Here is a 26650-nt window from a genome sequence, read left to right as displayed (position 1 = left end):
TCTTGGTGTATGTTAACGTTCACCCGCCAACCGTTTGCTGCACTTTTAAGTATGGAAGCCAGAAAGCCTTCCTGAGAAAACATAACTGAACAAAGAGTTTGTGTTTTTAAGCTCCTTCCTTGCTATCAGAATTATCAACGTCCAGTTTAATAACATCTGACCCATGTCAGCTGCAAGCTGAGTTAGAGGTATGAGAACCAGATGAAAACTTAACGGAAAATCTTGATTGCAACAATTTTACCCTCGTTTGATTCCCTAAATTATGCTCAGATTTTGTACAACGTCCAAGAGGGAACGGAACTCACTCCTTTTGATTGTTTATCATCGACCAGCATGACTATAATAGACGTAAATTGGAAAGTTGATTCCACAAGAAGTTTCTTTTATACGGTATTGTAATTTGTACTGTACAGTAGAAACAAGAGGCTAGTTTGTCATTTATACTCAAATAAATACGTTGTAAATCTCATGCAGGTTCGCACAATTCCTCCTCTTCCGTATCTAATAAACTTGCCCGAAAGCACTGCACGAAGGGTGTTCGCGCGTGCTAGACCAGGCACAAACTATACCATCATTATTACAACAAGGACACTGAGGCAAAATTACAGCAAAGTCTATAGGGCATATGTAACACCACGTAGGTTTTATTTTATTTGGCTGAATTCATTAAACTTTAAGCGTATTTTGCTATAGTTAATAGTGTGAATGTGGAGACATTATGGCCGCATACGGTTCGTTATCGTAACTCTGCAATTTGATTAGTGTCTAAGCTATACGATAATTTTCTTATTAGAATTTCTGTACAATACTAGATCAAATATTGTCATGTCATTTTAGCGCCCCTGCCGCCTCCAAACATTTTGTTTCAAAGCGTGTCTAATCAAAACCTTCTTTTATGGTCTTCGCCACAAAACAGCGAATATGATTCCTTTGTTGTGGAGATAATTTCTTCCCAAGGACGAGTCGTTCACATGTAGGCTTGGCAGACGTCTTAAATTTGAACCTAATTACTTAATCATTTTAATCTCCGCTAAATTATACATGTTCCTTGTGTAACTCTTGACATACGTAATATTTCACCACGCAGGCACTAAGCAAACTAAACTTTTTTACATTACTAGAATGACATTGGATCCCGTATCTGAACAAGGCATTTTCAATTTCTCCCTCAATGATTTTTCTAAGCTTCTGCTTTATCGGATAAATATTTATTCCAAGAGTGAAAATGTAATGAGCAAAAAGCCGACAACCTTTTACTTTAGCCCTTCAGATTCCAAAGGTAGCTTCTTGATTATAGTTTACCAAAGATATCCGTAATGTTAAGTGACATTGTTGTAGTTATAGGCAAATTTTACTGGATATACAGTACATAGGTATAAAAAATTTACATATTTTTTCATTAGCTGTAAATAGCAAGGTATCACTATCGGCGGTTTTGTTGTCTACTACTGACGGAATTTATTGTTGGGACATTTCTTTGAAAAATACCATGCCAAGAAAAAGGACGATAAAGGTGAATGAGGAGCATCATTTCTAAGCTCGAACACTCTATAGAGTATAGATGTTGCTAGATTATTCTAAAAGACAATTAGATCACAATATTTTGGCAAACCTTCTTTGGAAACGCTACAATCGATATTAATTTTAATCTCTATAGCTAATTAAAAAGTTATTTGAGCTTTTTGTAATTTCTTGAAATTACATAAACAGTATTTCAAACGCGTTCGTCTTTAATATTCATGTCAAGTTATAATCACTTTACTCATCGCGGAAATAATCATTTGACATTTTGACCTCGCTATCCTTAATGTTAAGTTTTATGTGATTAGTGAAAACTTGTCCGAAAATCCAAACAAAACATTCCTTGAACTAAAACCGCAAGTCGGTTATACCCCAAAATATTGGTATAGCCGCGCATCTGCTCTTGCGCTATACACCACATTGCGAAATAGCTATTTGATTTGTATATGTAAATTAGTTAGTTCCGTTTTTTTTTTTGGAAAACCCGGAACATTTCACTTTTAAAAAAAGTATGTATCGTACTTACAGCTTATGTACTCAGCATCGTAACTTGTTCACTGATGGTGCAAGATTCATCGATAATTTAAAAAAACTTATTCCCTGTATGTTTTTGTAAATTCTTATTTTTTGTTATTCACATCTTCCGTTTGTGGTAAATTGTATATGTTACATACTTTTCGGCATGCACCCGTTTACTTAGGATAACTATTTGGAAAGCATATGCTACATTACTCAATGAAACATTGGACTGTTTTTCACAGAAACTTTTGTCGGTAACCTCAGGAGTCGTTAACACAATTTACATTCGACATCTGAGTAATGGTGTTATGGCTAACTCAGAACCCTGGAAGGAATATATTGTTTGGATTGAGCGATCGACTAGAGAAATAAAGTTAACATCTCTTGCAACAAAGTTGACTACAACAATAGTTGACGGTAAGTATATAACTTTTATGCAATTGGTGCCCAGCAGATATATGCTCCGAAACGAAGAAAATACAAAATAAATGTGAAATTTCCAACAAAACACGTAATAAATCAAATTGTGCTATATACTTGGGAAAACATTATACATTAACTTTTCTAACTAGAACATTACAAGCTATAGCAAAAGAAAACCGAATAATTCGAATAGCAAATAATTCTTGTAGCAAAAGAACCGTTGAAAGCTGCTGTTTATATATTTTGAATTACTCATCCCCGTTTATACTAAGTATTATTTATTCACATTTGTTAATACCTTGCTGTTTCTGAATTGTATAATGTAGTATGTCACCGTTCGGAAAGTTCATGTTTGTTATTCTCCAATTTGGCATTCTAGTTTACTGTTTTTAAATTTTATAATCTTCCACTTTATGCTTTTTATTGTTTGTCTAAAGTCATGTGTTATCAACTAAGACAATTGCTGTCATACCTTGAATAATCATGAAAGGTGCCTGAGATAAACCATTCATCGGAAATTAACAAAGTTGTTTTATCCAGGTCTGTTGCAACCGGTCGGCTTAGTAGCTGACTTATACGACGGCAACATCTATTTTAGCGATATTGGCAGTGGGGCGATTGGAGTAGTTAAATTACATTTAAGCAAGAGCTCTAGAGACCCTGTACTTCGAGCAAATCGCCACTTAATCAGGGGCGGGAAACTAACACCAATTAGTCTCGCCATTGATCCTATAAAACGGTATATTCTTTTGTACGGTTATTCATACCTTGTTTGTTAAAGATAATTTTAACTAAAGCAGCAGATTTCGAGTTGATTACAGTCAAAGAAATTTTTGTATAGTAAATATTTATAACAGATTATATAGTTACACTGATTAACAAATTAGGCCTTGCTATTGCAAAACAAAACTGCAGTCAGTTAATAACAAAGATCAAAGTGTGTAATTGTGATTAGCTGTTTTTATTTTTGTAAAGAAAATTGTACTGGGCTGACTTGGCCGGAAGAATTGAATGCAGTGACTTAGACGGGGGCTCCAGAAAAGTTCTTGTAAATAATGTTTATACATACGATATCACATATTCCATGTCGACAGATCGTCTATACTGGATCAACTTAGCGACTAATCAATTGGAATTCATAGGGTAACTTTACGAAATACTTCAGTGATTTACCAACTGTACCTCCTATTTCTATTTGACGACTGCGTTATAGACTAGTTAACAGTATTTTGTTATCCAATGTTTTTGTTATCTCCTTTTTACAAACTATCTTTTATTTGTTCTGTGAAGATTTGACGGTTCTCGACAAACTAGTTCGCCTGACCAGGTACCCTTAGGAGAAATCGGGGAGATTTCTTTCGTCACAACATTTGGCGAGACTTTATTTGTAGCTTATTCCGAAAGCAAATCGATAGGTGAAATAATGTTGCCGATTTCCAATATTTCCGATTCTCGAATGGCATTCGAAACGATACAAAGAGGTTTAAACGTGAGCGCCATTGCAGGAATCAGTGCTTTCGACTACACTGCATTTGAGCACAGTATGTAAACTCATATTAAGTGCAACTGCGTTACTAGCCTCCGTGCTACGTGACTGCATAAATTTAATCTGAATAATATCTCAAACATAATTACGGTAAATATAGTAAATATATCACTGATTGATCAGGTGTTCTTCACCGCAACGAAGCCATTACATTTCCATGCGCTAATGGCGGTATGTGTGATGAGGTTTGTATATCAACTAGCCTATCGAAATCATACTGTACCGGGCAGTGTTCTTCGTGGGAAAAGCTGTGTTCTTACCGGTAACCACTCATTATAGTAAATTATATAAATTTCATTTCAAAGGCGATTAAGCGTTTTGAAATCGACACGGTACTGAGCCAAACAAATATCTGAGATAATGTTTAAACTTTTCACCTAGAAGTGGCACTTGCATAAACTCCCTGCTTTGGTGCGACGGCAAGTCAGATTGTCCTAACGGCGAAGATGAGTTCGAATGCTCGGTCTCAAATGTTGAACCACACAATGTTGAAGAATTCTTCTCCTGTAATGGAAGCGATAAATACATTCCCAGCATAACAGTCTGCGACGGAAGGATTGACTGTCGAGATGGGTAAGACTTTTTTCTTGTCAGTCTAGCGCACGATAATATCACTATGCTCTACCATGTTGTAAGATCCGATATGTATTTTTCCATCTTTGATTTCAATGTTTCACGTTTATGCAGCTCCGACGAAATTGACTGTCCAGTCCAGAAGCAAACATGCCAATTTGAAGAAAATTTATGTCTCTGGAAGCAAAGTTCTGATGACGATTTTGATTGGAAGATATGGCATAGACACACACCATCGAACTCAACCGGACCCGTTTTAGATCATACTAAAATTCGAATAAATAGTTAGTTATAAATTTCATTCCTAACTTTAAGAAACTGTCGCAAAAAGACGCCAGTGTGTTGATCGATATAAATTGATTGATCGTTATCTGTAGGTTCATACGTATATGCTGAAGCAACTGATCAAGACGAAGGAGCAGTAGCTATAATGGAATCAGTATGGTTGGCAAGACCTGTATGCATAAAGCAAGTTATAACACAATTTTTTTCTAATGTAGTGCACAACGACATCGCTCATGAAAAGCGAGCTAAACGTTTGGCAACATTCACCTGATTTGGTTGTGTTTATATGAAGTTATCTTTTGCGTAGATTTTACTACCACATGTTTGGTGTTCACATTGGTTCATTGACGTTAAACCACCGCTTGCAAAACAGCAGTCAGCCTGAGGAACTATGGCGCAAATCCGGTAACCAAGGTATTTTCTGGAAGTTTGCTCAAGTGTCCGTCAAGCGACATGGACTATATCAGGTAAAATTGCTATGACTTAGAAAGACTTGATGTTGATTTCGAATACTATGTGGTTGCAATTGTGATGAAAAGAGCAGGCGGGTTCATAGTAGAACATTTTTTATTAGTCAGTAACTAGTCAACACGTTAATAATAAATGTTCTACTAGGAACCTGTCTGCTTTTATCATTACAATTGCAACCACTTGGTAAATTGTTGTGACTTGGATTTACACTATTAAGAATCTAGGACGATAAACTAACATAGGTTCATACTTTAATACGTTATCTTTGCCCAGGTTTTATTTGAAGCTGTTCGAGGAAAAGATTATCGGAGTGATATTGCTCTTGATGATGTTGTCATTGAAGACGGTTTGTGTGACATCAGCAAAAAATGCTCTTTTCAAGAATCTGATGATCTTCTTTGTGGGTTTGAACAAGGTATATATCTTTTTGTTTAGTAAAAACTACTTTAAATGAGGAAATGAAGTAAGAAAAACGTCTGTGAATTATAACGCACCATTTGCTTTAACCAAACACCTTTTCGCGTTTAAGCAGACATTTTCTTATTTCAAAATCTACTAAACATGCTAATTCAAATATCCGACTATTAGGGTAATTGCTTTATTTTGCGTTACCAAATTCTATCCTGTGCGAATACTAGCTATACAGCTTTGAAAATATTAGGCGCCATGGATACGAAAGACTGGACTGTTTGGTCAGGCCCTAACAAGCCTTGGACAACAGAACCATTTCCAATTGACGAAAACATTAACAGGGATACGGTCCCAGAACTGACGGTAAACTTGTTTGTATGTCTATATATATATTAATTATTATATATAGATGAGGACTTATCAAAAAAACCTGCCAACAAAATAAATGCAATGCTTCGAAAACTTTAAGATTTACCTTTTGATAATTATACCTGTAACATAAATATTCAGAGACCTTTAGATATGTTGGGCCACGAATGGTTTTACTTTAACTTTGCATCGGACAACAAGTCGGGCTGCAATGAATGTAATGGAACAAGACTGGTTAGAGAACTGTCTTCCTATGGAAGCCCGAAATTTGCCGGTGTAGTGGTCTGCGAAAGTAACAAGTAAGACGTGTTGAAATAATCTGGATTTTCAAAGTTGGCGTTTAAGTAAACAAAATTAAAAGATCTTGGAATGAATGAAATTAAAATGAGTGGAATTGAATGAAACGAATAATACCATTTTTAGATATAAAATCTTTTTGAGCGAAAGTTTGCACGGTAAATTTCGAAATATTGCTGACACGTCGGGAAATGGCGACGATCATTGCGAATTTGTCGGTTCCAATGACCTTGCAAGCGAAGTCGGTGAATTCAGAACTTGCCAAGGTTTGTTTCTATGATTATAAAATTGTGGGTGATTTTATTCTTTCGTGACTCACATGAAACAATCGTGGTATTCCAAACGTTGTTACACCATGCACTTTATTGATTTTAGACCCACTTGCTTATGCCAGAAGCAGCTGGTTTGAACCTGTGCAACCCCCGGGAGTTTTTTATGATCCATCAAAGCTATTTTCGCCAAGTTACTATCGGTGTGACCTACATATACCCACATCGGTAATTGCAAACGACCCAGCCAAACGTCAAGAAAAGCAGCAAAATTATTTTTTATACTTTGATGCCGGTATCAAAGGCTCAGCAAATTTCAAGATCTCAGTTTATAAAAGTACGAAAGAAAAGGCTCCTCAAAAAGGTTTCACTCTTCCAATGGTGCCATCATTTCCTTTCAATGCATCCGATTTGCTAAGTGCCACCAGCACGCTGCAACCAATCCGTAGAATTGTAAATCCCAAACCTCTACCGTCTCCCATTTACTGGTGTCTCAGCTTTAGGTAATTGATATTTTAAGCACGATATTTCTTGATCATATAGTAACAATCATACATCCTTGTAGTAACTGAAGAATTTGTGACTGGGGTTAATTTTATGAAGGTATCACTTGACTGGTAGCAATGTAGGCTCCTTGAAAGTCAGCATCAACAATCTATTCGTTATATGGACAGTGAAAAAGGACCAAGGCGAAGAATGGCAGAATGCAACAGTCACCATTCCAGTCCCGGATGTGAAGTAAGTTTACTTACTGCTGAGTATTTAATAGAAAATTAAAGTGAAGTTAATGGTTTATTCTCAGTCTAACTTACTTAATACTTTTTTCTTGTTAGATACGATTTGGTCTTTACCGCCCAAAGTTCAGAAGGGTTTATCGGGTACATTGCCGTTGATGATGTTGAGTTAAAGGAGGGGGCTTGCTTCAGGCCGCAAGCGTACACTTGTACTTTTGAGAAACCTTTAAACCAAGAGTGCGTATTCTTTGTAGAAGGAAGTAAGTGGAAAGAGTCGCGTTACAAATGAAAGTTATTCCGCGGTGGTTGAAGCAAATAGGCATACTTTAAAGCAGGGGAATGCTTTGTCATTCTCGCCGGAATGCTTCACCATGCAAACTGTCAAATTGATTTGCGGGCCACATGTTTGTCACCTCTGCTTTAAAGCGAGTTAATCGTATTTTGTATATGAAATATATTGCTAACAAATATTGCTAACTATACTTTCTTTACAGTACATGGTCTTGAAATGATTGTGTTTTAGTAGACGAAGTGGATTACGTTCCAGTGAATAAATTATACGCACGTCAAAAATTCGACCCGGTAATCATCGACTCTCTGAATGAACCTGCCGTCATGTTAACTTACAGTGGAGATTCTACTATGCATCAAACGCAGCCTGTACTGAAAGCATTGCTACCAGGAATCAGCCACTCGTATCCTCACTACTGCTTCAGTATACACTACAGGTATAAGCTACGCAACAACCTTGTCATCAGCGCGTCATCGTGCAACTTTGCAATTGAATGCGTTTGCATCTTCAAAGTACTGTGAAAATGCGTAAATGCGTAAATGCGTAAATGCGTAAATGCATAAATGCGTAAATGCGTAAATGCGTAAATGCGTAAATGCGTAAATGCGAAAATGTGTAAATGCGTAAATGCAACGAAGGAAAAAGTTTAATAGCACAATTTTTACACAGGCAAAAAGCCGACGATGGAAATTTAAGTGTCATTCTTCGTAACGTTTTATCCGACGAGTTTTCGCTGGTTTCATCTTACCAACTCAATGGCATGTCGAATGTTAGACCATGGTTGGTTATGAAGACAGAAATTAATTCAACAAATTGGTTGGGCAATGCTGGCGCATTTATTTTAGGTAATAATCTAATAACCGTGACTGTGGTTTCTTTAATAAAACCATTGCTTCGAAAAGTTCAAAAATGTTTGTACAAGAATCTGTCACAAGTTGTCTACCACGTTTCACCAGCATTTGTTAAAGAAAATATACTAATTAGTATTGCATATATTGTTAAGTCAATGCATCATGCAGTGAAACATTTTTCCGCACCTTGTGTAGTCGTTTTGGTAAAACATTCTTTTCGTTCTCAGAGTTTCATGGATTATCCTTGATATGGGCCAACGCTGTTTCGATTGAAACTAAACCGTGCCCAGGAGAGTCGGAAATGTTTTGCAACAACCGTATCCGTTGCCGTAACAATGTTTGTGTCAAACCACATCACTTATGTGATGGATTAAATGACTGCGGCGATTGGTATGATTTCTATGATTTTCATTTCTTTTCCAACAATTTTTCGATTTAAAATTTTTGTTTTCGGTTTGTTTGCTTCAGGTCTGACGAAATTGGCTGTCCATCTTATTGCGGTACGGTGGCCGATATTTTTGAGCGCAATTCTGTGCTGGTTAATGCCACTGATAAGCGTTTTCCAATTGATAACAGATGTATTTGGAGAATCCATGGACACCGTAACAAAAACATCTTAGTCCAAGTAGGAGCAATTAGCAATCAAGGAGGGAACAGTGCATTTAAGGTGGGATTAAGTTTATTTTTAAATGCTATATAACTCCTCATGCAGGTGACGTATAACTGTAGTATGGTAACCTATAACTATTGTAGGGTAACATGAAGGAAGTATATTTTTTCTTTGTGTTTTAGCTGAACATCTATCAAGGTTTGTCCACTTCCAGAGAACCAATATTAAGCAGTTTATCATTGGATAACTTTCCCGGCCAACAACTGCTGGTAACGAAAAACAATTTCAAAAACCCATCAAAATACATTGTTGAGGACTCCGAAGCTACAATAGTATTAACATTTTCTGGGTAAGTGCTTTGTATGATTTTTTCCAGATCTTAACCTAAAACAATATGTACAGTATATTGTTAAATAATTGTAATTTGTGTGAGGTAAACCATTTTGTAAAAACTAAAAATTTGCGAGGAAAAGCTTTCTTATATTCTATCGGGAATATTTATCGCTAATCAACTGGAATGTTGCAATATTATTAGCCGCGTGACTATGCCCTCAGTGGATATTGCAATTGAGCAAGTCAACAAAGATCATTGCCGCACAAAATGCTCTGACAGTTTCTGTGTAACCGACAATTACTTCTGCGATGGAATCATTGGTTGTCCTGACGAAAGCGACGAAAACAACTGCACTAGAATAAGCCAAATTATGGGAGAAAATGTGCGAGATTTGGAATCCAAGTGCAAAATAGTTTATTACTGAAAGCTGAATCATTCTGGAATTGCCCTAAAATAACTTGCAAAATTGTATTTTACATTTAGTATAACCTTTACGGTATAGGCTTTAAGTTACTACCCACAGCAATAATTACAAAAATTGCATATATTAATTACATATTTCATTTTGCAATAATTACAATAATTACTACACACAGCAATGATAATTACAACATATTTCACCCTTGAAGGTTTTAGAGGTCCGAAGGCTCACACCAAACTTTTCAGTGTTATGTGGTGATCATATCACGACAGAGATGGCGGATGTTGCGTGTCAGCAAGTTGGTTTCTCAGAAGCAAAATTACCTTTAAAATTTGTTACGATTCCACATGACTTTCAAGGCTCCACACTGTACAGATTACATCAAAATATAAGCGGCTGTGAGTTTGTTACATTAATGACAATTACTCCCACATAACTTTGATGATATTTTGGTTGAAGGTTTCCCTTATTTTTTATCTCTTAAAAATACTAAAGTTTTGCTAACAGCCGTAAATTCATATTTCGCTAGACCCGTCATACGTCCAAGCCCACATAAGTTTTAACGATGAAGTTTTTGAAGGAAATTCCTTTCCAAAAACAGGCAAGTAAAATCATTTTAGTTATTATTTTCATATAAATGAGCGTATAGCTGGCACATTTCTGCCAAAGTATATACAAACGATAATGTTATTTGTGAGGTTATGCTGATAAAGTATCTTAGTAGTTGACAAACATCGACTTAAACGCGACCTTTTCTCTGTCATTAGGTGACGGGTCAGTTTGCTCTTCGGGCAAAGCCTGGGTGGCGGATTGCATTCCTTATGAATGTGGCATACGACCGAGAAGTGACCTTAACAAACCTATTCTGAGAATTGTAGGAGGAAACATGTCCGATAGAGCACGCTGGCCCTGGATGGCTTCCCTACAGGTAAATTGTGCCAAGCAGTCATTTCGTTTGCTTTTTGTTGATACAGTGGCTATTCTGACGTAGCGATATCGGTGAGGAAACTAGTTTGGATTTTGCCAGGCCCCAAAAATACACATTTAACGAACTAAGCAAACTTCAAACTTTCTGAAAGTTTTGCGCGGTTCGGACAGTATCCCTTCGCCGGGCCGGATGTAGCCCGCGGACCGTAATTTGCTTATACCGCTGGACCCTGAGCTAAAACATTTTGGATTTTGTTCAGGTTGATGGTTTACATAAATGCGGTGGAACACTCATTACGAATCGACACGTTTTGACAGTAGCTCATTGCTTCGATTACGACTCGCCCACTGACTTTACCGTGGTAACTGGCGCCAATGATCTAGACCCTCTTGATGAAGGGCACAGAAAGTACTTTGTAAAACGAGGAATTTTGCACGAGTAAGCTTGTTTTAGCGTTTATGGATTATGATTTGCCTTTTTCAATCATTTGCTTTCCATTGTTATAGCTTGAGATTTTGCCTCTTCTGGTCGTTAGCTCAAGGAAGCTGGCATGTATATAGATTTTACACAAACACTTAAATACATTTTGTTCGGATGATCTTCATTTTTACAGCAATTACGACCGGACAGCTCTCATACCTGACTGGGATATAGCTATTCTAGAGCTGCAAACACCCGTTCGATTGTCTCGTTATACCAACACTGCCTGTATTCCCGATGGTAACCGTAGGTTTAGACCAGGTATGCAGCATAGAGTATGTACAAATTCAACAACGAGCTTTTTACAGTGCTTATTGTTCCTGTGTATAATGTTACTTAATGTAGGCTTATAATTGACAATTTGACAGGAGACAAGTGTTATGTGGCTGGATATGGGCGCCTGAAAGAGAATGGATCTAACACTTTCCTATTGTATGATGCCATCACTCCGATATTAGCTCATGAAGATTGCGATAAGGGCTGGTATGATGGTTATGTTTCACCGCGTATGATATGCGCTGGGTACCCAAACACCGGTGGAATAGGATTTTGTCATGTAAGCTAAGTGTTGATGAATGTCTAGGATACTGTGGAGAAAGTTATTTTCGCCATTGTTGGTTTGTATTCCTAATTAACCGTTGGCAGCATGCATAATAATTGGCGTATGCGTTTTTGGGCAGCAAGTTAATATTTACTTTCGTTAATAATTTTCGCTTCAACTGAACTTTTTAAGCTTTGTTACTATTTGATTTGTTCACGCTTGATTGACGCTGAACGCCGTCTATACTGTAGTACGCTGATTTTAGTGCAACATCATGTTTTTGCGGCACTAAATACCCCACTGTGGTAATAGAAGCCTAATTGTTTAACGTGGGTTTCGCGTTTTATTATGAAACGTACGTCTATTGGTGAGGGAATCTTATCCATTTCCTCTGATTTTATTGAAGTTATACGTAAGATTATCAAAACTGCTCCAGTATAGTTTGGTTTTGAGTGAGCCGTAATGTACAGTATATACACACGTCAACCTTAACATCTGCTGTAGGAAATAATTACTGGTTAATGCAAAATCAAATAAATCTTGAGCATTTCTCTGCATTAAGGGTGACAGTGGTGGTCCATTGTTGTGTGAAACCGATGAAAGAAGGTGGTATCTCGCTGGGGTCATCAGCTGGAGCATGGGTTGTGCCCTTCGAAGAAAACCAGATGTATTTTCTGAAGTCCAGTATTTCATTGATTGGATTAGCCTGCATACGGATCTGAGTAAACATTTTTGATTTTTATTGTTTAATGTTAGAATTTATGTATGCCAATTGTAAAGCGAAGAACCCTACAATAATCCCAATTGTTTACAAATATTTGAATCTTTATGGTAATTTTTATAATTTTGTAATGTATTTGCTGTGTTTTGCTTTGATATTATATAGAAACACACTTTATTCCGCCTGTTTTTGCAATTGGATGAGGTAGGCCTAAGTTTCGTTACTAAATGGGGTCAGCCGAATACACAACTGTATGTAATTTAGATTTGACTGTTCCGGACTACCGTCGACCTGGCACATGCGGAGGAACTTACTCGAGCCAAACAAGTGGTAGTTTTGCCACACCCGGATGGCCAGATAACTACTTGTCAAATCATTTGTAATTGACATTAAGTCTATCTAATTAACCAAGCAGTTTTTTAACTTAGAAGAGCTCGTTGTAGCTGGCGGTTAGTAGCTAAGCATTGAAAATTTATAAAAAAGGATGTTTTGTAGTTGTTTGTACCGGATTCTGGCGTCTCCTGGCCAAACTATTCGTCTGCACTTTGACACTTTTCTCACTGATGTGGAAAACACGACGGTTGATGTATTTTACACGAGAGTGGGATTCAGCACGCTTAATGCTAGCCTTTCCGGATCCTTAAGTTCTCACGAACGTAAGAGACACTAGTTAAATAACTAATGGTAACTGATTGGTGGCAACTACGCAAGAAAGCGATACACGATGCTGATAACATAATTAATGATTTTAATAAGCTTCATAAATGTATCGCAGGTACGTACGAGACGAATGATACAAGTTTAGAAGTCGCTTTTATATCCTATGATGGAGAAGGCGACTTGGGATTTTACGCACTTTGGAATATTTCCGGGGAACCGCACAATTATACCGGTAAGGTTAAATGACGCTTACGTTTATTATGTTTTGTTTGGTCTGTCCAGTTTTTTTCCGTATTCCATATGTTATTAAATCTAATACATAATCCTGATAGCTTTGTTGGAAACTTTTATTTTAGTATTACTATAAGCTTGGTATAACGTTCTATTTATAACGTTCTAATTTAAAGGTCCCACCCAACCAATACATATTCTCCCCTCAATTACAACACCGACTCCTTCTTTATCTGGAGCCAAAGAAATGCTTGGGCTCTTTATATTTAGCGGACACATGGTTGGTTATAGACCGATGTATTATTCGGTAAGTACAAGTTGTTGAAATATAGTAAACAGAAAAACTATGACATTTCATTTCAGCATAAGTTGGAACATTTTAATAGTTACAGTTTTTTTAATAACCAGACTTCCCTCAAAGACCCAAACCTATCCAGTAAGGGCTATCAACTCTTTTATCATATAGCGGGCGGTCAATGGAGAATCATTAGCAAGTTATCTGACAGTGAGTTGAAAATCATTCTTTCTGTCAGTTTTCTGTCAAAGCAATCGCTTCACCTTGTCCTTCAAATGTATGCTTATTAAAGCTATTCTTTAAAGGGGTCTCCCCATCAGGAAATTGGTTGTACATAAACGACACTTCTGCCAATCCGTCTGAACTTGGTCATGAGTGGAATTATTGGAGCGGAAGCTCATGGCATAACCTTGACTTGGATGTTAAATTAAAATCAGGTGACTTTTTATATTTGAGATTGGTAAGTCCTGGCTGAGTCATAATATTAAAAGATATTTCACATTATTTACAGCTGGTGACATGATGATGGGAAATGATGAAAAAGATTTGTTGAATGGATTAGATTCGCTTCAAATTAGTGAAGAATGCAGCTTTGTCCTGAAAAGTTCAAGCGGGGTCATTGTTAGCCCTGGATTTCCATTTCATTCCTCTTCTCCTCAGCATATGGCCTGCATGTGGTACCTTAACCCATCAGGCAGATCGAAAGATGTAGGAAATTCCTCTAAATGGATTTTAATAACAATTGATTACTATAACACCGTAGATCAGCTCAGTCTTTACAGAGGACAGTTTGACGATTCCAAGGAACCATTGTACAGAATATCTGGTAGAGCTGTAATAGGTAAAAGCCAAAATTGAACAATTTCTTGAATCTAAATTGCAGTCATAAGCTACACTGACAATCTTTATCATTATTATTATAGTATCAAACTAAACATAACTCGTAGATTTTTTGTTTGTTTTTAATTTATTGTTCTGTACTTCAGATCGCGGGTTTCTTCATAACAACATGCTTAATGCTACCAAAAGCGATGCTGGTACTCCTAATCGATCAAGTAGCCACCGGACACAAAGTGTTAACCCCCCGAGCTTGGAAGACGTCATTGTCCAAATACTAAGAACTCCTTTGTGCCAGTAAGGGGATGAAAAAACAAATTTACGAAAACCAATATTTTTTTTTGTTTAACAGAATGTTTGCCTTCTTTGTAGTGATTACTTTACAAAGTTTTCAAAGGATCCCTGCGCTCAAAAAACTTACACAATTTTCCAAGCATTACATGCAACTGCTTCTATTTTGCAGTGTAGTTTTTTAATGAGGTTGGTAGTCTAAAAGATATCAACGTGTTACTCATCATATATGTTGCGTTTACGCATTACATTTATTTCCCTGGAGCATAATCACAAAGGGCAATCATTAATTCGCTGTTCAACGCAGATGCAGAAATGTTGACTGGTGCAAACTAAACGAACTCATCTACAACATCCCTAATGATGGTTTAACTAAAGAAATCGCCACATTCATCACCGCAAATCGATGTGACGACCCACTCTGGATTTTTCCTTATATAGCAGTTGATGGTTTGTTTTTTGGTTTTAAAAATAACTGACATATCTAAAAGTTGATTGCATCATTATTCAAAACACTGCAAATTTAGATTCTTCCAGCCAAAGCAACGATAAACTTAAGCTCCATCTCTTTTATGATGGTAAGCCAGAGCTTATGCAAAACATTGAAGTTTTAAATTATTAATATTTATGTTTTAAATTTGCTCATTTTGACTTGTCATTGTCAGTATCGCTGTAACATTCAGATTCTAATCATGAGGGAATCTCCCTTGCTTTCACTGCTTCTGGCGAAATCACCAACGGAGAAGGATTTTATATGCATTACGACACTCTCTATAACCTGGATGAGAGTACATATGACGTCACTAGTAACAGAACACTTTTCATTTCCCAAGATGTATCCCGTATGTCATAAAATTTCAGACATTTCTTGCTTAGTTCTTGCTAATTTATCTAAACACATGTTCAACCAACTAGCCAACAATTATGATTTTTATCGGCTAGATCGCATAAAAAGAACAGCGCAAAACCACGTACAAACATCTTTTTTCGGTCATCCAAGCATTTTGCCAAATATTCTGAATACCCAGACCACCACAGCTCCTCCACAAACGTTGGGTAAATTGTAAACCTAAATATGTAGGCAATATGTAACTATAAGAGCAATTTTACTATAAACTATTTAGTTACTAACATTTAGTGTCGAATGTTTTCCAGCAAACGTTTCCCATCTAACTAGTTCTTCACAACCGACAGTTTCCTCAAGAACATCGTTACCAAAGTCTACACCGCCCACTCTTGTCAACAGCTCGTTTTCAATCGTCTTTTCGTCATGTCCGCACACTGTTACTCCTGTTGATGGAGCAGAAGCAACGTTGCGTATCACTTCGCCAAACTATCCTGGCAACTACAATTCTAATTCAAGATGCGTGTGGACGTTTACAACCTGGCCTGATTACCAGGTGTGTTACGATGTGATTTGAGACGACGTCGGCAAGAAATTAATTGCTGTTATCTTTGATACTTCATTTTTTTGCGTGTTCTGTTTCACCACATGCTAATAACACCGCTCTGATTTAGGTGCTTTTGGAGTTTTCTATTGTTGACATCGAGTCACATGCTGAATGTACGTATGATGCGGTAACTGTGTTTGATGGTCCGCACACCAGAGGAATAAAATTGTCTACATTTTGCGGCTTTTACAACGCTTCCATTCCCCCGCAGAAAAGCAGTGGTCAAAGTTTGACTGTTGTGTTCCATTCCGATAGTTTGGTTAACATGCCAGGTAAACGAACTACTTTTTATTTAATACCATTATCCAGACTGAAGTATACGATATACGTGTGTGTTATAGCATAAGCGCTGCATATAATTTCCTTTTTGAATTAAACCTTTGTAAATAAGCTGGTTATCCGTTTCCTTAATCGCTGATTACTTATTTAGTTACTTGTTTGCAGTTGAAGTTTGTTACTGGTTTCTTGGTTGCTTATTTACCTGCTTATATTTACAGTTCAAATAGGCTACTTGACATCACCTTCTACTTATTGTAAAAGTTATGATTTAAAATACACTCATAAGAATTCGTGTGAAGTTGAATAAATTTATGCAAATTCAAACAAATCAATATGACTGGCAAAAAGTAATGAAAATCTGAATAAATTCAACTAAATTTAGATAAATCAACTTGGATTTCTGTCAATTGTGTTAATTTAAATAAACTCGTAAAAATCAAACGATTTAAACTCAAACAAATTCCAGCAAGTTTATATAAAGCTAAGTAGTGTTTTTAAAAATTGAACTACATTTATGAAAACTCAAACTAATTTAGAAAAATTTAAGTAAAATTGGATATAAGTTCAAACAACTTGAAATTAATTAATATAAATTTACAAAAATTACAAAAAAAAATGTTTTTGTAACTGTAACAAATTCGTACAATTTTATATAAGTTAAGATTGCCCGATTAAGGCCATGACAGATAGTTGATCGGTAATTTGCCTTATCGGCTAATTTTTCGATTATATGATATCAGTTTTAAGATCAAGTAATAACTTAAATAAATAATCGGCCATTGATATAATTGTTATGACATATAAATTACTAGTATTCTCAAAACACATGCAATGTTTTAATTAAGGCTTAACTTATCAGTTACTTTGTTTATCGGTGTATCTATAATATAAATTGATGTTAATTTCTAATAAATCATTAAAAATAGAATGAAACCATGCAAGTTAAACGAAATTTAAAACAATTTAAATATGTTCAATAAAAATGAAATACATTATTTAATATACTGTAATGCTGACTTTTTTCCTTAAAGTTCATTAAGCAAAATAGAGCTTCAATTGCATAACATTTAATATAATTGCTTTCTTTTAGGTTTATTTATTAAACAATTTTGGTAAGTTACACAAATCCCTATGAAAATTACATAATTTTCATTTTACACGAGTTTTTTTAACATAGTCGAATTTACAGGGTTTTGTTATGGATTTCTTTTAAGTCATAGCTTTTACTATAAGTGATTTAACATATATCCCAACTGAACTTGTATAAGTAACTGAATAATTAAAAAGGGAACCAAATTCACAGTGATTTGGAAATAATGGAATTTGGTCTTAACCCCACTTTACTAAAATATTATTTTTAAATATATATAGGATTCAGCGCAATCGTCACAGCAAGACCTATATCGCAATCAAAGAAAAATATCGGGGACGTGGAGCACACTTTATTTCACTGCAACTTTTCTCATCATCTCTGTGGCTTCATCCATGATCTTGATGCACAGTTCACATGGACTAGAAATGTGCTAACAACACCTTCAGAAGGGACAGGCCCCCCTTACGATGCTTCGTTTGACGGCACAGGTGAGCATAACGCCTATAGAAATCATACTGTACACGGGCCAAGCTCTTTGACACTAACCTAATTTAGCTTGGTAGGAAGTTACGTATTCATTGAAGCTTCACGGCCCAGAAAACCTGGTGAAAAAGCAGCGTTGATGTCACCTAGAATCTTTGGGCGTCCAGATATCCCAGTCTGTCTGCGATTTTCCTATGACATGTACGGCTCAAATACAGGATTTCTTAATATTTTTGTCGACTTGTCAATGGAACGAGAACATTTGAGTTCCACTTTTGAAGCTGACGGCATTGAATCAGTTGTTTCCACCCAAGCACTTGTTTACAAGTTTGGAGCTGGAATTGCTTTCAAAGAAATGAAAACCTCAAACACTACCGTGCCGTAAGTTAAACATAATGCTATTATCTTATAGAAATTTTGCTAACATATCATTTTTAGTGATTTTTTTCATGATTTTTGTTAGAACACAGCGTTATTTGCTGTGGAGCAAATCAGGAGAACAGAGGAGTGTTAGAGAAAAACCTTGGGTGGAAGCTGCCATCACTTTCTATCCCTTCAACGATTTTCAGGTGTGCTAGAAGAGACTTTGAGATAAATGTACTTATAGCATTATGTTTTGGTTGATAACAATAAATACTTAGATTTAATGCCTCTGTTTGCAATCACCATCACCTACTGTATAGCTAATGTAAGTAAAATAAAACATAAAAGAAAGCGTATCATTCCATGTACAATAAACACGTAATGTTTCACATAAAGCGTAAGCAATTTCCTACGACTTCCATATACGTTTGAATGATTTAGCTTTTATACTTTTACCTTTTTTGTTGTTTGGTTTCGTGTTATTACGTTGGCATTATTAATAAGGTTAACTTTTCAATTTACTCTCTATAACTTACAAATGTAAAATCGTGAAAATTGTCCTGTTCAAATTAGTCCAAAGTTGAAGCATTCACGTCACGTCTATCTTAAACGTTTTAATAACTCAGCTTATTACCCTTTCTGCTTCCCGTTTTGCTTTTAAATTTGTGTGAATTGGTATATTGAGCAGTTGCCAATGTGTATGCAAGCCCCTCTGCAACTTCCTTATATAACATTCGATTCTCTTGGGGCGTGGTTTGCTCTCGCAATTAGATGTGTTTAGCGTTCAGTTTCCTGCGGTTATTATATAATAAATAAATAGTAAATAAATAATTTAATAAATAATAAAGCACTTTGCTAACATTTTCTACCCTCCGTTCCAATTAACAGATCGTATTCGAAGGAGTAAGAGGACCGGGTTTTCGGTCTGATATTGCTATTGATGAAGTTCGAATAACAGAAGGAGAATGCCAGGCAACTTGCAGGAAGGATGGCGGCTTATTCAAATGTTCAACCGCGGAACTTGATACAGGTAATGTTATATGTTCGAGTATTTTTTTACCGCATTGTTTGCTTCATCATGAAATCGCTGCATAAATCAAATAATAACTATTTAAGCAAATCATCGTTTTTCAGAAAATGTAGCAGAACATTGTATTCCGAAAGAATTTGAATGTGACGGAAAAGCGGACTGCAATAGTGGCGCTGACGAGCGACTGTGTTTTTCTTCGATTCGCAGGCTATGTGCTGCCGGTAAATTTGCTCTAAAAACTTAATTGTGAAACGTTTAAATCGTAATTTATTGTTTGCATTTACCTACTTTTCTGTTGCTTCAGAACTCGAAAATGACAGGTCTCAAGGAGTAGATGCAGTTTGCTCGCCAGAAATTATAGACAGATGTCGAGTCAGATCATCGAATATTACCCGAGTTGCTGATATTTTGTGCGATGGAATTGCTGATTGTTTTGGAGGAGCCGACGAAGCATTTTGTGATAACGACACTATATCAGAAGAACCTAAGTTTGTGGGTTTACTTCAAGATAGCTGTGGCTTCACTGAAAACCAAAATGCGCTTGAAGAAACGTCTCCATACCCGGTAAAAGTTACCACTGAATTCAATGGTATTGATACAATAAATCATCTTTAATATACAGTATACTGCCGTTTCAAATAATTAATTAAACAAATCAATGTCATATTCAGGTTGCGTCGGAGCCAAGTACTTGGCCGTGGGTTGCTGGCCTTTACGTTGCCAAGAATCACTTTGTGTCGCTAGAAGACTCTAGTCAAGCTCCCCAAGAGTTAACTGGATACACATTTCTCTGCAGTGTAGTTTTCATTCGTCCAATGTGGGCTCTCGTGCCCGCTCATTGCATCCTGAATCCATCCTTATATTCTGCGTACTCAGTTTTAAATAAAGATAAAGAAAACCCTGAAGATGACGAAATGGGTTTAGCTGGTACTGCAGTTTGGTTATGATAACACATTTAGATAAAAATCCTTTTTTTATGCACCTACAACCTCTACTGGAATATCGTACATAAACATTGTTTTGTAGATATTAAACTTATGCAAACTCTACTATTTTTAGAGTTTGATAATCTATCAGAAAGCACCCCTGATGTTGCTGATGAAGAATCTAACACCTTTTCCTATGCCGTTGTAAGTCCTTTGACTCATGACACGGTAGAAAGTGGCAGATCGGCATGGCGTGTTGCAAGATGGATTGTTCATCCAGAATACGAAATTCAGCAAGAATACGCGAATTCCAGTGAGGCTGGAGCCAACTCCAAGGGAGAACTAAACGTAGAAGACGTTCGAGCAGATGCCAACAGGATTGCTCGTGATATTGCACTTCTGAAGCTTGAACCTGACAATAGCATCCTTGCGCAAAACAATCTTCCCAGCGTTGCCGTCACCGATGATATTGGACCTCCTGTTGGAGAAGAACAGTACGTAGTATATGATGGTACTTACAGCGCAGACGATTTCAACGGCACCACAGGGCGATCTTCGGCTTGTTTGGAAGTTACTAAAGAAGAAACACCATCGGCGATGATCACGGTTAAACATCAAAAGCTGACTGGTAGTTTTGTTCTTCCATCTGAAAGCTCGCGTTTTCCGTCGCTATTTGAAAGTGACGCATATTCGTTACCGAACCGGGCAACTTGCTATAGCGTCGGCCATTCCCCCATTTACATAGGGTAAGTAGCAAGTGACATACGATATTCCTATGTGTAATTACGCAGACAGCATTACATGCTGGTCAACCTTGTTAAAGTAAGTGCGCATTGAGCACAAACAATATTCAATATCACCTCGTTTTTGTCATCGTGATATATGTTCTACTTAGTTCGACCGAAGAAGAGGATAGGCGATTGGTTTGGAGTTTGCGTCATTATTCCGTTGCCGTGACAGCTGCTGAGGTTACTTCGCCGTTCCTTTTTTGTGAAGCTTACGATGATGCGAATAAAAGAAATGTTTGTCTTGATGGTATAAGAATTGCGGAGCAGCCCCCAAATAGTAAGTAAGCAGCATGCTTTTACTTTTAATAAAAGCTGTCTTTAATGAAAGTGTTAAAAGTTTTAAACCACACATAGTCTGGTTTAAAATGGCTAAAGTCTTTGCGGACACCTTGAAGGCCTGAATATGGTCTACTTTGGCAACCGACAGAAAAGGCTTTGGTTGCAAGCCTCTACGTGTTATTTACTTTTTTAACAAACAGACCCAAACACATTCAACTTGCATCCAACACGAGACTTGATTAAAATTGGATATGAAAGCAAACGAATTGCTGCTTTCAAGGTAACTTTGTACTATTTAAAGGAGCTTGTTCAAAATGTTGTTGAATCAAATTGAAAATGCAAATGTGCATGTAGGTTAAACCAAAAGGAAATTTTCGTTTAAATTAATGCGGATTACTTTATTTTAGAATGATCAAGGATCTATGTTGTTTTGCCGACAACATGATAATCGGTGGTTCATAGCAGGATTGTATAACTTGATAAATTTTCGTCGGAACGTATTGAATCCAAATTATACAGCTATATTTGATGACATATCCAACAAGGAAACAGAAGGTAAAATAAATCTGATGATGTTATAGCTTACTGCGTCAAACGCAGCAAAGTATGTGGATTAATTACTACGGAAATCAAGTATTTCACACGTACTGTGATCGCAGCGTGGTTTTTTCTCAGGTTCGACGTTTTATAAGCCAACATTAGGAATTCCAATCGGAATGGATTATTTAACAAAAATGACACCGGCACTTAACAAGTGGATTGATAAGTCCTTAAGTGATTGTGAGTATTTTATGTTCGATGAAGAAAGCAATTGCTACAAAGGTTCTTTTCATATAATAATCTACGGCAATTATTTAGCCTGTCCTGGACAGTTTTCTTGTTATGCCCCACAATCCGATAAAAGTGAATGTCTTCCATTGTCGAAGAAATGCGATGGTACAATTGATTGCTCAGCCAGCTACGCTGATGAAATGGACTGTCTGTCTGGATGTGCATACGATCCCGATCTTGACCCTTTTAACCGCTATTACTCAAGCTTAAAAGAGGGTAATGTCTGGATTCCGAAACAAGTATTCGAGTTTAACAAGACTGATGCAGATAAGACGAAATTTGCTTGGATAAATGGGACAGAACAAGAACTGAAAACAATCCGATTTAATAAAGTAGAGGGAAGACAAATAAAAAGCTGCCACTGGACTATTAATCCACCTGAGGTATAAAGATGTGATTTATTTTCTTTTATCGCAATTCGCACATGTTTTTCCTTAGGGTATCGTAGAATGATAAACGACTTCATAAAACATTTATATTTTAGGGTAAAGTGGCTATATTTCGTATCCCAAAAATGAATACTAATCCGGTTTTGGATCAAGGATTTATGCAGGTGACATCAGGCGCAGAAAAACAGCATAATAACTGGTCAAATGGTCCGCATTACTTTGTTTCGATTCCCAATAAGCCAATCACTTTGTCACTATTACCTGCAATTGGACGAAAACATTTAAAAGATGTTGGGTGAGCAACAAAATGATGAAATAAAATGAGTTCTGAAAAGGGCATATTGAAGGCAGACAGCTGTCTTATTTTTATAAGTTAAGCTTCTTAATTTCAACAGGTCTTGTTTTAACGCAGAAATCATCACTTCAATTACTACACAGAAGACGTAGGTCTATGCACAAATCTTCATAAGTGTGACAGGAATAAATGCATATCACCACACAAAGTATGCGATGGTGAGCTTGATTGCTTAGACCTTTCAGACGAATTGGACTGTCCATCAGGTAAATTTCAACGCAATTGCCCATATTGAAAGGCTTTTGTGGACCCAAAATCTATATAGCAGTAATACAACAAAGCAACGTACTACGTATGAGCAAATTTCTGTTAAAGGATTGGCCCAAATGCCACTTATTTTCAAGACTATATATACTTTAATCATGTCGCTATATTAATGTAACAAGAAATATGCCTCGTGATTAGTGATTACACCAGCGTGCTTGATTTGTTGTAGCTGCAAAGAAAGTCAGCATGAGATGACTTGCCCTAGTGGTACTTCTAATAAGATGTGCAGATAGTTTATAAGTTTTAGGGCGTCTTGAAAAACACAAAACGAAAAGGCAAAATGGGAAACACCAATCCCTTTTCTGTTTTTAGGATGTGAAGGAAGAAGCTTATATGTGGGAGCCACTCAGGGCCCCTTGCTTAGTCGCAATTATCCACTGCCATATGCTGGAAATGGTGACTGTCTTTGGATGATTTTACATAATTCGAGAAGAAGAAACGTTTCTCCACCAACGGAAATAACTATCCAGTTCATTGACTTTATTACATCTCCCCTCGATAAAATGTTTGTATATAGCGGAGTTGGTAGCAGCAGAACTGTTCATGGTACGGCAAAAAGCATTTAATAGAAACCAGCACTTTTAGAATCAAAGCAGGCTATTAGAGTTGGTGTTTTGCAAGTTGATCTTTTGTCTTACCCTATGCTATTGTCTTCTGTAGTTGCAACTGTGAGTAACTCACATGCTCATTTTCACCATATGAATTTATTTGCAGTAGGACATGGAAACAATTGCATGGAAAAGGCAAATATATTTTTCATTATTTTCATGTTTGCATTGTGTCTTTCAGGTATATACTCTGGAAATGCAGGGAAGTTTAACGTTACCATTCCAGCCAGTGAGGCAACAATACAACTTCTCAGCAATGATGGAGTTGCCGAAAGGCGAGTAAATGGAAGATTTTTCATAAAATCTTCTATTGGCGATCTTTGAGTTCCGCGAGATTTATTTATACGATTCTGCATTTTATGACATACTGTAATCGGATGTTATTGACGTGTGATCTCGTGAATATGGTACTGAGCTAATTGACAACGGGCACTTTTGATTTTGTATTTCTGGTTCCTTCTCGATGGATTCGCATGATTTCTTTCGATCAGCATTTACTTTTAAGGACAGTGTTTCATCTGAAAAATATTGCAATGTTTGCTGCATTGAGAGTAATGTCATTTTAATTCAGTGTTCAGGAACAGTAAGAATTGAGTACCTTACATTTTACGACATTTTACAATCTCAAAGGGCTGGATACCGCGCAAAGATAAGGACTAAGAGAAAAAATTTAAGACAAAAGCATATACTTCAGACACTCAACAAAGTTGTAGTCTTCAAAGTTTATATCTAATTGATGTGGTATGAGTAAAATTTGCAAAGTTCAATTACAAAGAACTAAAAATACTTTGCTGAAAAAAACGACAATAATAGGCATAGTTACACACCATGATTACTTACTTACCTGCTATTTCTCGTATAAATTGTAGAACAAAATTAGAGATCTCCATAAGAACATAACTACCTTTGTCAAAGACGGCATGTAGAATCTCAAAGATTAAAATGAATACGACGCATATTAGAAGTTGCACCATTCTCCAAATCATTCCGGAGTTGGTACTACCGTACCAGTGACAACGGATGGTATACTGCCAAACCAATAGTATGATGCGTAAAGGGGAAAAGTGTCTGTATTTTGGAAAGCTGTTTAAGTGTCGTTGTTACAAAATAATTGATGTATTATTACGTCATGTTATCACTACACTACAAACTATTTGATTAAACAGTATATACAGTATGTAGGGATGGGCCGATACGAACCCAAACCTGAATAGATTCATCGAATATCGCCTTTATGGAAGATCCGGGCGAACACGAATACCAACAATGGCGAACCCGAAGAATACAATATTACTTATAAATTTACTGACTTTCGTAAAAAATGATGATCTAGTTTCCCGATAATGCTAAACTAGAGTCAGCAGTACTTACAATGAAGGTCGTTTTCCTAACGATTTTACTTTTTCGATTATTTTTTAAACACTGTTTTTCGAAAGAAAGCGATTTGTTTATCGATTATGTCATTTTAAAAGTAAGACTGGACAACTTTTGGAGGAAATTTTATTGTTTGGTTCTAATACGAATAGATTCGGGATTCGTTCGTGTCGACCTTCATGATATTCGGGTTCGCACGAACCCGAATAATCTTTCTCGCAGTCTGTGAAAACTTTTTAAGTCGTGGACTAACTGTAATGCGCCGTCAACAAGGAAAAATATCCCCGCCTCTGGTTTAACCTAACATTAAGCTTATAATTTACAATTTTTATTATAATTATTGCAATCAGATTTGGCCGTAGTTTTATATACCATTAACTAAATTTAACTTTTGATTAACAACACTGTTGGTTAAGTGTTCCCACGAGTCTTATGACAAAAATAATCCTTCAACTCAGGTAACACATTCAAGTACTCAGTTATACATCTTTAGCTTTTAATTTCGAAATGGTGTTAGAATTCTATTACGTTATAACACCTCAAGCTGTTCATAAAATTAATAATTAAACTTACTTGGACTGAAACAAGAGTGCAAAATGGAAAGGTTTATTTTTTCCGAAAATGTTTCTTGGTAGGTTGTTGTTAACAATTTAGGCTATGTATGGCCTGTGAGCTGTGACTGTTTGCTAGGCAGGCGTAAACTTTTAGGTATACGGTACATATCAGCTAATTATGGCTTGACTGGTCATACATGCCCTGTGTTTCAAAATTTACATGCAGCTGAGCAATTTACAAATGTGTTTAGGGCCGGTAGCTGGGCTAAACTTTAGGCCTTTTGTTATTTGTACCGATACTTTGGGTCCAGACCTTACTTATCACGCGTCAGACACACAAAACGAAAGCAATTTATATGATACTGTTTGTCAGTAGTTTAATTTCTGCTTTGCAAAGGTTGAAGAAATGCTCACTGTCAACGCCATTGTTCGTCACTCACTGCTTAAATTGGAAACTTTGGTTATATCAAAACAGTTGATAAAGTTTGATAAATCATGTAGGAAATGCAATGCCTTTGTATGCATGACTGTTTACTCAATACATTAAATCTTTAGCACTGTATAGTTTACCTTATTGTTAACTTTAACAAATCAACGTTGCATGAGCATGAAACGACATTGCTGGCACATTTTGAAAATCTGTTTGTCACTCCCACAGGTAAAAGCTGCC

At 36.5% G+C, this 26650-nt stretch overlaps 1 protein-coding gene and 1 long non-coding RNA gene across 6 annotated transcripts in view; one reads left to right on the top strand and one right to left on the bottom strand.

Annotated features, from left to right (window-relative positions):
• LOC143448317 (uncharacterized) overlaps nt 1-24597 on the top strand; it is a 28159-nt gene extending 3562 nt beyond the window's left edge. Inside the window, exons 6-72 of one of the 5 annotated variants that reach the window (XM_076948001.1) lie at nt 112-188; nt 271-390; nt 475-637; nt 838-973; nt 1122-1279; nt 1404-1513; nt 2283-2457; nt 3004-3202; nt 3439-3606; nt 3754-4004; nt 4133-4271; nt 4394-4582; nt 4697-4866; nt 4960-5050; nt 5175-5334; nt 5612-5753; nt 6000-6112; nt 6260-6417; nt 6542-6681; nt 6791-7187; nt 7288-7422; nt 7518-7678; nt 7942-8146; nt 8380-8555; nt 8789-8951; nt 9030-9228; nt 9354-9520; nt 9707-9887; nt 10135-10324; nt 10456-10527; nt 10694-10854; nt 11114-11292; nt 11468-11595; nt 11703-11890; nt 12438-12597; nt 12861-12975; nt 13092-13252; nt 13372-13488; nt 13664-13794; nt 13896-13992; nt 14088-14219; nt 14294-14623; nt 14769-14916; nt 14992-15099; nt 15218-15360; nt 15438-15488; nt 15594-15752; nt 15853-15966; nt 16066-16310; nt 16429-16633; nt 18012-18221; nt 18297-18597; nt 18680-18785; nt 19468-19609; nt 19714-19830; nt 19914-20173; nt 20281-20536; nt 20669-21281; nt 21431-21600; nt 21803-21882; nt 22010-22157; nt 22278-22382; nt 22461-22816; nt 22918-23117; nt 23235-23383; nt 23757-23990; nt 24234-24597. In XM_076948001.1, the coding sequence (XP_076804116.1) occupies nt 112-188; nt 271-390; nt 475-637; nt 838-973; nt 1122-1279; nt 1404-1513; nt 2283-2457; nt 3004-3202; nt 3439-3606; nt 3754-4004; nt 4133-4271; nt 4394-4582; nt 4697-4866; nt 4960-5050; nt 5175-5334; nt 5612-5753; nt 6000-6112; nt 6260-6417; nt 6542-6681; nt 6791-7187; nt 7288-7422; nt 7518-7678; nt 7942-8146; nt 8380-8555; nt 8789-8951; nt 9030-9228; nt 9354-9520; nt 9707-9887; nt 10135-10324; nt 10456-10527; nt 10694-10854; nt 11114-11292; nt 11468-11595; nt 11703-11890; nt 12438-12597; nt 12861-12975; nt 13092-13252; nt 13372-13488; nt 13664-13794; nt 13896-13992; nt 14088-14219; nt 14294-14623; nt 14769-14916; nt 14992-15099; nt 15218-15360; nt 15438-15488; nt 15594-15752; nt 15853-15966; nt 16066-16310; nt 16429-16633; nt 18012-18221; nt 18297-18597; nt 18680-18785; nt 19468-19609; nt 19714-19830; nt 19914-20173; nt 20281-20536; nt 20669-21281; nt 21431-21600; nt 21803-21882; nt 22010-22157; nt 22278-22382; nt 22461-22816; nt 22918-23117; nt 23235-23383; nt 23757-23990; nt 24234-24376 (11567 nt within the window). In that variant the 3' untranslated portion in view covers nt 24377-24597. Of the gene's footprint in view, nt 1-111; nt 189-270; nt 391-474; nt 638-837; nt 974-1121; nt 1280-1403; nt 1514-2282; nt 2458-3003; nt 3203-3438; nt 3607-3753; nt 4005-4132; nt 4272-4390; nt 4583-4696; nt 4867-4959; nt 5051-5174; nt 5335-5611; nt 5754-5999; nt 6113-6259; nt 6418-6541; nt 6682-6790; nt 7188-7287; nt 7423-7517; nt 7679-7941; nt 8147-8379; nt 8556-8788; nt 8952-9029; nt 9229-9353; nt 9521-9706; nt 9888-10134; nt 10325-10455; nt 10528-10693; nt 10855-11113; nt 11293-11467; nt 11596-11702; nt 11891-12437; nt 12598-12860; nt 12976-13091; nt 13253-13371; nt 13489-13663; nt 13795-13895; nt 13993-14087; nt 14220-14293; nt 14624-14768; nt 14917-14991; nt 15100-15217; nt 15361-15437; nt 15489-15593; nt 15753-15852; nt 15967-16065; nt 16311-16428; nt 16634-18011; nt 18222-18296; nt 18598-18679; nt 18786-19467; nt 19610-19713; nt 19831-19913; nt 20174-20280; nt 20537-20668; nt 21282-21430; nt 21601-21802; nt 21883-22009; nt 22158-22277; nt 22383-22460; nt 22817-22917; nt 23118-23234; nt 23384-23756; nt 23991-24233 lie in introns of all 5 variants that reach the window. The other 4 variants (XM_076948000.1, XM_076948002.1, XM_076947998.1 and 1 more) reach the window with 4 other exon arrangements.
• Nucleotides 24434-26573, bottom strand: LOC143448318 (uncharacterized). The gene is made up of 3 exons (XR_013114451.1): nt 26551-26573; nt 24897-25080; nt 24434-24570 (listed from the first exon to the last, which is right to left on the bottom strand). It is a non-coding gene; the product is annotated as an uncharacterized LOC143448318 (long non-coding RNA).
• Between the last annotated feature and the right edge of the window lie 77 nt (nt 26574-26650).

Source organism: Clavelina lepadiformis, chromosome 3, assembly GCF_947623445.1.
Source record: "Clavelina lepadiformis chromosome 3, kaClaLepa1.1, whole genome shotgun sequence".
NCBI lineage: Eukaryota > Metazoa > Chordata > Ascidiacea > Aplousobranchia > Clavelinidae > Clavelina > Clavelina lepadiformis.
The sequence above is the reverse complement of the archived record's forward strand: the minus strand, read 5'-3'. Positions and strand labels throughout refer to the sequence as shown.